General features: G+C 39.8%; 1 protein-coding gene across 7 annotated transcripts in view; it reads right to left on the bottom strand.

Moving 5' to 3' along the window:
• Nucleotides 1-13,090, bottom strand: part of PHACTR1 (phosphatase and actin regulator 1) — a 469,458-nt gene that overhangs the window by 33,296 nt on the left and 423,072 nt on the right. For all 7 annotated transcript variants that reach the window (XM_077492210.1, XM_077492207.1, XM_077492208.1 and 4 more), the window contains one exon: nt 9,194-9,509. In XM_077492210.1, coding sequence (XP_077348336.1) covers nt 9,194-9,509 — 316 coding nt within the window. The remainder of the gene's footprint in view (nt 1-9,193; nt 9,510-13,090) is intronic.

The following is a 13,090-nucleotide window of genomic DNA, read 5'->3' as shown; positions in this document are numbered from 1 at the left end:
CTCTAAATCTAAGGGGTAGATCTGAAATGAGGGGAAGCTCTGCTGATTTTATCATCCAATCACGTGCAAGCTAAAATGCTGTTTTTTATTTTCCTTGCATGTCCCCCTTGGATCTACAGTGACTTTACTTCCAAGTGCACTTTCAGTGCAAAGTAAATAACCCCCTATGTATAATATATTTATTGACTTTTACCAAAAAAACAGCAATTTGTAGACAAGATAGTCTTGCTTTCAATTCATCTGCTATATTTCTTCTGTGTTGACATCACATCTAAATGGAAGAGTGGATTTAGCTGAATTTTTGTTTCTAGAAATAGTGCAGCAAGGCGAGCTATGGCAGAGAATATGATAATCGGTCAGCAGTATATGCCAAAGGCTTTTATATAAGAAGTGCTGACACAATCTCCAATCATCCAATCATATCTGATTCATCAGTTTAACACACTGGCTAAGCTTCAAATAGAAGGCCGGCTGATTGCTTCATAATTCACAACTCCATTACCCCCCAGACTCTATTATAGAAATCTGCAGGAGTGCCTATGATGGAAAATGATAACATAAATTGCCTTGTTACACAAGTCGGCTCTTGACCTTTCCACAAAGAAAACAATCTTCATCGGTCTTTTAGCAAAGCTAGCAGCTATAGAACTGTTTATAATAAGAAATGTGGATGTATTGTGGGGCCCATGGATGAAGGAGAACTACCATGGGTTCAGGCTGTGTAGCTGCACCCCAAGCCTGTGATTTGTTTGCTTTAGATGTGGTCAGCAGCACCTCCTAAACCCTTAGCAGTTTACTTGTACTTAGACCACATGATAGGAAATGAGAAGCCAAGGAACCCAAACCACTCTCATTCAACTTTAGCAGCAGAAATATACTTACCAGTCATTTGATTAGGTACACCTTTCTAGTACCCATTTGGACCCCGTTTTGCCTTCAGAACCTTAATTCTTCATGACATAGATTCAACAAGGTTAGAAACATTCCTCAGAGATTTTGTTCCATATTGATATAACATCACGCAGTTGCAGCAGATTTGATGGCTGCACATCGATGATGCAAATCTCCCATTCCACCACATTCCAAAGGTGCTCCATTGGATGAGATCTGGTGACTGTGGAGGCCATTGGAGTGCAGTGACCTCGTTGTCATGCTCAAGATACCAGTTTGAGATGATTTGGGCTTGGAGCTACATCCTGCTGGAAGTAGCCATCAGAAGATGGGGACACTGTAAGCATTAAGGGATGGACATGGTCAGCAACAATACTCGGGTAGGCTGTGGCATTTAAACGATGCTTATTTGGTACTAAGGGGCCCAAAGTGTGGCAAAAAATATCCCCCACACCATCACCACCAGCCTGAACCGTTGATACAAGGCCGGCTAGATCCATGCTTTAAAGGTTTTTTTTTAAAATAACGAACATGTTATACTTACCTACACTGTGCAGCTCGTTTTGCACAGAGTGGCCCCGAACCTGCTCTTCTGGGGTCCCTCAGAGGCTGTCTTGGCTCCCCCCGCAAGGACTTCTCATGTTCATGTGAGCTCCCTCACATGGTGAGGAGTGCTTGTGGGTGCGATCCCGTGATACAGCCGGCGGCCATAGCCACTCATTGTATCACTCAGCCCCACGCCCCGGCGCGCTGCGTCATTGGATGTGATTGACAGCAGTGCGAGCCAATGGCTGCGCTTCTTTCAATCCATCCACTGTAACCAATCAACGGCCAGGCTGAGCAGCGAAGAGGATGTCGGGGGAGAGCATGGGACTTTCGAGGGGTCAGGTAAGTAAAACGGGTGGCTGGGGGGGCTGGCATTGTCAGATGTTTTTTCACCTTAATGCATAGAATGCATTAAGGTGAAAATTTTTTTACCTTTACAACCCCTTTAATGTTGTTTACTCCAAATTCTGACCCTACCATCTGAATTTCGCAGCTGAAATCAAGACTCATCAGACCAGGCAACATTTTTCCAATCTTCTATTGTCCAATTTTGGTGAGCCTGTGCGAATTGTAACCTCAGTTTCCTGTTCTTAGCTGACAGGAGTTGCACCCGGTGTGTTCTTCTGCTGCTGTAGCCCATCTGCTTCAAGGTTCAATGTGTTGTGCATCAGAGATGGTATTCTACATACCTTGGTTGCAACAAGTGGTTATTCGAGTTACTGTTGCCTTTCTATCATCTTGAAACCAGTCTGCCCATTCTCCTCTGACCTCTGACATCAACAAGCCATTTTCATCCACACAACTGCCGCTCACTGGATATTTTCTCTTTTTTGAACCAGCTAGAGATTCTTATGCGTGATAATCCTGGTAGATCAGCAGTTTTTGAAATACTCAGACCAGACCATCTGGCACCAACAACCATGCCACGTTCAAAGTCACTTAAATCTAATTTCTTCCTCATTCCAATTCTCAGTTTGAATTTCAGCAAGTCGTCTTCACCACGTCTTTATGCCTAAATGCATTGAGCTGCTGCCATGTGATTGGCTGATTAGCAATTTGTGTTACCAAGCAATTGAGCAGGTGTACCCAATAAAGTGACCGGTGAGTGTATGAGCTTTGAAAGAGCAAAAACATACTTGACAGCGAGCCTTAAACAATTTTCTATTGAATTCCGTGAGATGTGAATCTCAATTTACATGGTCTCACAACTGTATATTTTTATGTTAGAAGATTTATGTTGATAGTAATTCCAGACTGATATCCCAATTATGTGTACTGAGTGGTATATACAATGTACATACAGTACCAGACATCTCAAGCTTCAGGAACTTTTGTATAAACATCTGTACGGTTAAATGTTCTCACGTTATAAACGTACAACTTTTTTTGTCAGGACACGGATGTATAATGTTTAACATGTCTTGAAAACGTCATACTCCAGTTTTGTTTTTATTTAAGACATATACTGCGATTTATTAACTATGTCTGCATACTGGGCCTTGGCATGCCTTTTTGAGTACTCATGGTGTATAGAATATGGCACGAGTGTAAGATACATCTTATTATCACATACTTATGTATATTGGTTTTACCCCAGGGATCTTAAAATTAGATCTTGACAATGGACTATAAATTGTGCACTTAAAGTGAACCTGTGCCCACATTATGGACATTAAACAATTTACATATTTTTAACAAGCAGTAAAATAGCTTTAAAACAAGCTCTCTCTCTGTCTCTAGCTGCTTGTAATGGGAAATAACTCATCCTTAAAGATCACTACAAGTTCTCTAAAGCCAGGTTCATGCTGTGTGTTAATATTAGAACGCTGATAGTTCTGCTGCAATATAAAGTGATAGGAAGAAAAAAGATTCCATGGCATCTGTTGTGAATTTTGAAAACAAATTTCTCCACAATGCTTATAGCTACAGAGGTAAATGATGCTTGTTTCAAAGTGTTTTTACTGATTGTTCAGAAGATTTAAATTGTTTAGTGTACATAATCAAAACATATGTTCACTTTAACCACTTAAGGGCCGGAAGAATTTCCCCCTTAATGACCAGACATACAGCACTGCATCGCTTTAACTGACAATTGCGTGGTCATGCTATGTTGTACCCAAACAAAACTGATGTACTTTTTTCCCACAAATAGAGCTTTATTTTTGTGATATTTGATCACCTCTGTGTTTTTTATTTATTAAAAGAGTGACAATTTTGAAATAATAATAATATTTTATAGTTTTTGCTCTAATAAATATCCCCCCAAAAAATGTAAATAAAAAATTTCTTCCTCAGTTTAGGCCGACATGTATTCTTCTACATATTTTTGGTAAAAAATTAAAATAAAATCACAATAAGCGTATATTGATTGGTTTGCGCAAAAGTTTGTGTTTACAAAATAGAGGATAGTTTTATGGTATTTTTATTATTATTTTTTTTTTACTAGTAATGGCGGCAATCTGACTGCGACATTGCGGCTGACAGATCGGACACTTTTGACACTATTTTGGGACCAGTGACATTTATACAGCAATCAGTGCTATAAATAGCCACTGGTTACTGTGTAAATGTCACTGGCAGGGAAGGGGTTAACACTAGGGGGGTGATCAAGGGGTTAAATGTGTGTCCTAGGGAGTGTTTCTAACTGTATGGGGATGTGACTGACTGGGGGGGAGGAGATATATTGTTGTTCTTACTTAGTAGGAACACATGATCTGTCTTCTCTCCCATGACAGAACAGGGATGTGTGTGTTTACAATGTGCCAGCCTGCCACAGTATAATGACAGCGGCTGGTCGGCAAGCAACGCTAGACTTGATTTTGCACAAGTTTATAAACAATTGCTTTGTAATATTTCTGTATTTATCTAAAATTTACTTTAGAAATAAACATTTAATACAGAGTGTTTATCATAATGTTTGCAAAGAATAATAAAATAAACCACCCTTGTCTTTATGGTTTCTATCAGGCTGTGCTAATCCATTGTCTTAGTTCTGTTTAGCTCAACAAGACAATAGCTGTTATCTGAGACTTGCTTTAAGCTCAATTTGGTTCCAAATTGGCTCAAAATTTTTAAATATGAAATATTCATATTCAATATTTTATATCTGCTCAATTAAAAAAAAGTTTTCTCTTTAGTCTTTTAAATATAAAGAAAGAAAACATAAAGAACATTACAGAACATTTACTACACCTTGTCCTTTAGAATTACAAGATGTTGCTAATGATTTTGTATGTCCAATATTTGTCACACAAATGTTTAACAAAATTATATTTTCAATGGAAATACACCCAAATTCTAAATAGTGCACACAAACACAATAAAATATCTAAATAATTGCTAAATCTAAAAGATATATGTTAAAGTGATTGTAAAGTCTTTTTATATAAAAATAACAAACATGTTATACTTACCTGCTCTGTTGCAGTGGTTTTGCACAGAGCAGCCCACATCCTCCTCTTCTCGGGTCCCTCTTCTGTGCTCCTGGCCCCTCCCTTCTGTCGAGTGCCCCCACAGCAAGCAACTTGCAATGGGGGCACCCAAGCCGAGTTACAGCTCCCTGTGTCCATTCAAATGTGGAATGGACACAGGGAGGTGTCACATGTATTCTCATACTAAGCAAAGAGCAGCGGGAGATCACTGAAAAGGTATGATCGATTTGGGAAGGTGGGGGAGATACTGTCATTTTGACAAATACCCAGGTGATAGTACTCTTTGGGGAAATATCAGGGGTCTAAAACAGAAACATGAGGTTTCATCTTTGAGCCTGAGAAAAATATCAAGGCTTTTAAAGGGTTGCCTATGGGCACTTTTAGGTACTGTTGTTGTTTTTTGCTGTTTCTCAGGTGCACACAATTTTGAGACTTAACATATTAGCTATCTTCTATTTCACACATCCCCGGTTTTAATATTTTACCAAAAATATTATATTGTGTTTGTGTGCACGAAAATGAATATGATTTAAATTTTTACTGATAATTTAGATTTTATAAAGTGTAGTACAAATGTCGTTCAACATAAAAAAATGCAACTGCTATCATTTTATTCTCTAGGTCCTCTATTTTCAGAAAATGTGTAATGTTTTGTGGGTTTAAGTGTGTTTTCATGCAAAAAAAAAAAGGGGCATTTCTGACTGTGTGGTCAAATAAAAAAATAAATAAAAAAGAAACTTCCCAAACTATGACTGCCCTTGGATATCATGTAAAGTCTTCACATGGAAAAGATATAATTACAAACCCGCACTGTGGAAATAAACAAAGAAATATATATATATATGTAGCGTCGGCTCCTGAAGAGCTTGCGCTATGCTTTTTGAAAGTTAAGGCTACACCTGAACTGCAGTTTGGTTTGGGTACAATTGTTTTAAATGTGGACCTCAGCATCAGTCTGACAGGACTATAGGATGTTCAGCCTGGTCTCTTCTGGCAGGCATGGAACCACAGTCTGGTTGGGTGCTTTAAGTTTACTCTCTCTCGGAGCCCGCCCAGTGGGAGTGTCTCTTTTGCTGTGCTTTCTGGGAGAGGGTACTTAAGATGCGGATGTCACGTCGTTCGGGGTTTCGGTCCAGAAGGATGTACTGACTCCATGGTCCTGGTCCCCCTGACCAGCCCCCAGGAAGGCTATGGCCTGGGGTGCGGATCCACCCGACTTGTTGTCTCTGGGCTGGCTAGCCTGAGGCAAGGAAACTAAAGGAGGATTCCGAGGTGGTCCGGTGCCGTCTCTGGTAGTTGGAGAGGCCCAGTAACTTCATAGCTATCCAGGGGAGGACTCTTCAGAAGAAGGCCATGTACGGGTTGGTTTCTTAGCAAGAGCCTGGAGGGGCTGAAGTACCTAAGTGAATCCAATCTCATGGATATCGCTAAGCTGGCTGAAAGATCCAGGTATCACACGAGTGTTCCGCAAGTGTTAGTTTCCTGAAGTCTACAACACCGTCTGTGGCAGAGACGTATTCCTGTATGTTTTACAACAACGTCTGTGGCAGAGACTTGTTCCTGAGTAAGCACCTTGTTGGCTGCTAGGCCTTGTGAGAGAGGGACTGTCCAACTTGAGTGAACATCAAGTTGTGAATGGCTATTCTCTGGATTTAGTCAAAGAAAGCAAGTTCTTCATTATTGACTTTGACACTAAGAGTACCTGAACTTCCTTCTTAACCCTCTGATCCTATTTTGAGAGACTGTTCGTTGTCTACGTTTTGCAAATAAAAATCCCTTTATGCGGATCTGTCGCCAGTCTCTGAGTTTACTGGGCCATCTACCATGGGAACCCCTAATCACAGATCGAGGAGGAGAAGGTAACGGTAAGCCCAATGAAACCAGAAGCTCCTTCGGGGTTCACTGCTACATATATATCTCAGGGCTGCTGCTGTAGGGTAAGTACCCCAAAAAGATGAAAAATAAATTTAAAGCTCAGCGCTGCTCCTATAATTATGTCTCTATTCACACGTATATAGTATCATATACTGTTGAAATCAACTAAAGTGCTGTTCTAGTGCAAATAAAGTGCATACAATACGTGCAAACTATAAAGTGCATACAGTATGTACAGACAATAAAAAATTGTGCAAACATCAAAGTTCATGGAAATATAAAGGAATATAATAACACATAACATGTGTTGCTGGTGACTTCATGTGCCGATATTGTGCAAATAAATAAAGTTCATCAAATCTGGAGTGAGTATTAAACAGAATTCGGTGACTCGTGACTGTCTGTTCTCCCCTCCTGGGTCCCCACTCACCAGATAAAGCAGATAAAAGAGCCTGTATATGGCGATGACTACTGTCCACTGGGTGAGTTGGTGTGTCCTACTTTCATGGAATGGGTTCTCCTATCTTCACGTCTTCACATTTTTATGACATGCAGAGAGTCAGGAACATGCATTCCTTAGGGATGCAATAACTACCTCCTATTACATAAGGGCAAGAAATGCTGTTTCTTCTCTCACTTTCATCACGTGCCCTTCATGTTTCCTACCACAGATCTCAGGGAAGATCTGATCTTTATATTATTATTAATGTTATAGAGGATTTATATAGTGCCAACAGTTTGCGCAGCTCTTTACAATGTTAGGGCAGACAGTGCAATTACAATACAATTCAATACAGGAGGAATCAGAGGGTCCTGCTTGTATTTTCAGGTATGCAAGGTACTGGTCTTGGTCCAGACCTATGGCTACATCTCTAAAATTATGTTTATATCCATTATTCACAACACAAATTCATTTTGTCTGTTTTACAGCTTTATACTACCCCCCCCCCCCCCCCCCCAAAACAATAAATAAAATAAAATGCTCAATGCAAAACAAATTACAGTTTTTAGCAGTATTAAGTGTCACCATAATGAAACGTGTGACTGTTTTCATTGATGCAAACTTGTAACCCAGCCAGAACCACTGTACAGTTCTGAACCCATAGTTTATACTACCCAGGGGAGATCAGCAAAGCAAAGTTAAGTTGAGGGGGCAGCACCTTCTCTTACATGTAGAAGTGATAGGGTAGCTTTAAAGCTGCCTGAATCACTTCTAAAGGAAAGTATGTAGTCTGGAGAAAAAAGCAGATGCTGTGGTAGTTAAGATGGCAGAAGACAAAGTATTAAAATGTATTTACTGCTTTTTAAAACTATGTAAATACTCAAACGCAGCCTTGCCACAGACTCACCTTAGTGTACTATGCAACAGATCTCTGCAGTATGTTCAAAACACTTACATTTTTAGGGGAAAAGAAATGTAGTAGAAAAAGTGGGCAAAACCTTTTCTTTTTATTAATTCTAAAGATTTTAGGGTATTTGAAATGGTGTTATTAAACCTCCCTCCTATATATACAAACCCTGTCTCCCACACCATTAATATCCTCCTATACATAGGTGTGTGCAGCCTTTTGCATTAGGATGTGCACCCCAAAGCTCAAACACACATTTTTCTCTGCAGCCTCAGCTGCATAGGACAGTGAATGAATGGGAAGTGTTCTGTGCTAAGCAAACTGAAGCATAGTAAGCACAGTTTTGTTTATGCTTCAGTTATGAATGAACACAGTGAGTGAGTGTGTTCACTGTGTGCACTTAGAAAAGGACATCACTGGTATATGACATATTTACTAGCCCTTTACCCCACTCTCCATTCTGAAACATCCCCCGCAGCAGCTGGGGGAGAGGAGAGTAGGGAAGTCAGCAGCACCTGTGGGGCAGGGAGGGGGTGCCCGGGCAGTAGGTGGAATCGATAGTGATTAGGGTGTGCCCAGGCACACTTGGCTCACCCCTTGTGCATGCCTATGCTCCTATATTATATCCTATAGCCTCTATCCTATATAAATATATGGCAGCTATAGGAAGGTTATAAAATAGAAGAATTTGATGTTAAGTTGAGGTCATTCACAGAAAACACTAATGCATTTTTACATCCACTACCTTTGTCCTTTACTGTATTACATTTTATATTAAGCCACAGATGTGCTTTAAATAAATGCAGTTGTAGTTTTTTCCCAGCAGTCTATACTTCACAGGATCCTAATATGCTGCAAAACAAATCATCATGACCTTGACATATGAAAAAGTACATTTACAGTCTGGAAGAGTGCACAGTAGATCTGAATAGGCTTATGATTTAATATATCCTGATTTTCAAATGCAAAATATTTGCACTCTTGTTTGTCACTCCGCTGACACAATAAAGTAAAATATACCATATTCAACAATGTTACTGCAATAGAGATAATTATCTTAAAGTCAAGTACAAGACATAACAGAAAACTTTAGGTCTTTACCTTTCTAACCTCTGCATGGTCATGGCAAGTGTCTTATTCAACTCCTCTATCACCCTACATCCGGGAGGTATTGATGGATGAATGGGCACGGAGCTGGATCCAGTTGACAGGTGCTGGTTACCATATTGAAGTTGGTGCTGGTGGACGGCTAGCTGGGATGGCAGGATAGTGTGATGATGCTGAGAGCTTTTCTGATTGCTATAGGAGTGGGAGTAATCTGCTCCTCCTAATGGCATGCATATCATAACTTTCTTTGGAGGTAGTGGAGGAGACATCTTCCCCGGCATACAAGGCAGTTTCACAGGTGCTCCGGAGTCTAGAGAACAAGAACCATACATTTACTATAAATCAATATAAAATAAGGTAAAGTTAAGGTACGCTATAAGGTACGATATTGGAAAATCTGCAAATTTTATAGGAGGCATAGTCATGAAAGTTTGAAGAATCGTGAAAAAATGCCAAAGCCTCCTCCAATTTACTTTCCATCTTCAGCTTATTAGAATAACTCACTCAAGTCATGCTGCTGCATGAGTTAACAAGAAAATAGAATGGAGACTCATGCACACTGGCATACAGTGCCTTGAAAAAGTATTCATACGCTTTGAAATCTTCCACATTTTGTCATGTTACAACCAAAAACGTAGAGTGCCTTGAAAAAAGTATTCATACCCCTTGAAATGTTCCACATTTTGTCACGTTACAACCAAAAATGTCAATTTATTTTATTGGGATTTTATGTGATAGACCAACACAAAGTGGCACATAATTGTGAAGTCGAAGGAAAATGATAAATGGTTTTCCAAACTTTTTTACAAATAAATATCTGAAAGGTGTGGTGTGCATTTGTATTCAGCCCCTTTTACTCTGATACCCCTAACTAAAATCTAGTGGAAACAATTGACTTTAGAAGTCACCTAAAGTAAATAGAGTCCACCCACTGTATGTGTAATTTAATCCCAGGATTAATACAGATGTTCTGTGAAGCCCTCAGAGGTTTGTTAGAGAACCTTAGTGAACAAACATCATGAAGGCCAAGGAACACACCAGACAGGTCAGGGATAAAGTTGTAGAGAAGTTTAAAGCAGAGTTAGGTTATAAAAAAATATCCCAAGCTTTGAACATCTCACGGAGCACTGTTTAATCCATCATCTGAAAATGGACAGAGTATGGCACAACTTTAAACCTACCAAGACATGGCTGCTCACCTAAACTGACAGGCCGGACAAGGAGAGCATCAAGCAGAGAAGCAGCCAAGAATCCCATGGTAATGGAGGAGCTGCAGAGATCCACAGCTCAGGTGGGAGAATCTGTTCACAGGACAACTATTAGTCGCACACTCCACAAATCTGGCCTTAATGGAAGAGTGGTAAGAAGAGTGGCAAGAAGAAAGCTATTGTTGAAAACAATCCATAAAAAGTCAGTTTGCAGTTTGCGAGAAGCCATGGGGGGGACACTTCAAACATGTAGAAGAAGGTGCTCTGGTTTGATGAGACTAAGATCTTTTTTGCCTAAAACCAAAACGCTATGTGTGGTAGAAAACTAATACTGCACATCCCCCTGAACACACCAGTCCCATTGTAATACATGGTGCTGGCAGCATCATGTTGTGGGGATGCTTTTCTTCAGCAGGGACGGGGAAGCTGGTCAGAGTTGATGGGAAGATGGATGGAGCCAAATACGGGGCAATCTTAGAAGTAACCCTGTTGGAGTCTGCAAAAGACTTTTGACTGGAGCGGAGGTTCACCTTCCAGCAGGACAATGACTCTAAACATACAACCAGAGCTACAATGAAATGGTTTAGATCAAAGCATATTCCTGTGTTAGAATGGCCCAGTCAAAGTCCAGATTAGTCCAATGGAGAATCTGTGGCAAAACTTGAAAATTGCTGTTCAGAGAATCTCTCCATCCAGTCTGACAGAGCTTGAGCTATTTTGCAAAGAAGAATGGGCAAAAATGTCAGTCTATAGATGTGCAAAGCTGGTAGAGACATCCCTAAAAAGTAGCTGTAATTGCAGAGAAAGGTGGTTCTACAAAATATTGACCCAGGGGGCTGAATATAAATGCATGCCATATTTTTAAAGATATTTATTTGTAACAAATTTGAAAATCATTTATCATTTTCCTTCCACTTTCCAATTATGGGCCACTTTGTGTTGGTCTATTATATAAAATCCCAATAAAATACATTTACATTTTTGGTTGTAACATGACAAACTGTGAAAAATGTCAAGGGGTGTGAATACTTTTTCAAGGCACTGTAATAAAATGCTGGTATCTATGCAACGATCCTGCATAAAAAAAAAAAAAAACCACATGTAATGGTCTGTGACGTTCTTCTTTAGCGTATACGTTCTTCTTTAGCGTATACAAGATTGCTGCATTCAGATCCATAAAATGTTACACATTGTAGAGATCTCAACAGAATGTTTTTAATGCCAGTGTGCATGAGCCCTGAGTGTAATAGTCAATTAGAAAATACTATACTGTGACAGTTGTCTGCTTTGGCTGTCTTTTGCTTCCATGGCCAACACTCTCATGTCTAAGGGCCCTATGCAGGTAAGCTGAATGATTGATTTTGTTCCCCTAAAATAAAGGACGTTGGCAGCATCTGTCTGTGCCACTCATACCCTCCCACTCTCTATTCACTTGAACATGAATGTTCAGCCAAGGTGGACATTCCTGATTATGGACGCATCAACAGACTGTAAAGCCTAAGGGTGCAATGAACCTGTCTGCAGATCTGTCCACCACATAAAACCTATAAGTACCCTGAGGTGTATGAAAATTTGAATAGAAAAACATATTAAACCACATTAAAAACCTCTGGTGCATAAAACAGTGTGCCCTGAATAAATGGTCTATCCAGAATAGACATAGAGTGTAAACAATGCAAACCTGAAGTGAGAGTTGACTAGATGTTCACAGTTTCATGATACATGTGACTCCGCTTTGAGATTGAACAGCATACTATAAATCAGTGATATTCCTCTTTCATAAACAAGAACAAGAAAATAGCAGTTGACAAAAATATCATACAGTACTGTATATTGGACTAGCTTTCTTTTTTTTACAATGTACTCAACACATGACATGTTAAAAGGTTTGTTTCACCTAAATTGGTCATTTTTTTCTGATAATTGGTGTAGAGTTAAAGTGTATCTAAGCCAAAGAACCAAAATGTTATATAGAGCAGCTCATCAGTCCTTACATGTGGTGGTAATATTTTATTTTTTTCACTTAGTGATCCTGCCCGTAACACACTTCCTGTCCAAGGATGAGAACGCTTATTCACTGTACTGTATCTATGGATGGCCAATGCTGTACTACAGAACACTTCCCTATTTTTTAATCTCTACAATATTGGGGGGGGGGGGCTGCAAGATGTCTGGCAAGATCAACAGCAATTTTTTTGGACTTATTAAACTTATTTTAAATGGTAGATTTTACAGATTAAAAGGAAAAAAAAGAGAAGTCCGTTGCCAGGGTTTACATACCCTTCAAATCATCTAGTGATTCTTGATGCATCCCACTGTATGTCGCTGTCACTGTGAGAGTTCTTTCACTTTTTTAATGTTATAGAGGATATAATAAGAGGAGTAGGAACATCTGTCCTGGAGGGGGCTAGTAGAGTTGGGAATTGGAGATTGAACCTTAAGCCAGCCATAGACAGTTTGAGTCTCCTAACATGCATGGGTAGGCTGGTCGAATCCAAGTTGATTGATCAATCAACTTGGGTACAACCAGCCTGTGAGATTTTGCATTTTATTACTGATAGAGGCTATTGTAGCTGCTAGCAGTAATCCTTGTGTTCTCCCAACAGGAATGGCTCCCCTGGTCTCCTTGCAAAGAGAACACAATGGCTCCAAAGGACACTGTCTGTGTTGATGTGGGAATCAA

Source organism: Lithobates pipiens, unplaced genomic scaffold (assembly GCF_037356315.1).
Source record: "Lithobates pipiens isolate NorthernLeopardFrog02 unplaced genomic scaffold, aLitPip1_a1.2 Scaffold_19, whole genome shotgun sequence".
Taxonomy (NCBI): domain Eukaryota; kingdom Metazoa; phylum Chordata; class Amphibia; order Anura; family Ranidae; genus Lithobates; species Lithobates pipiens.
This window is presented reverse-complemented; position numbering and strand designations above follow the sequence as displayed.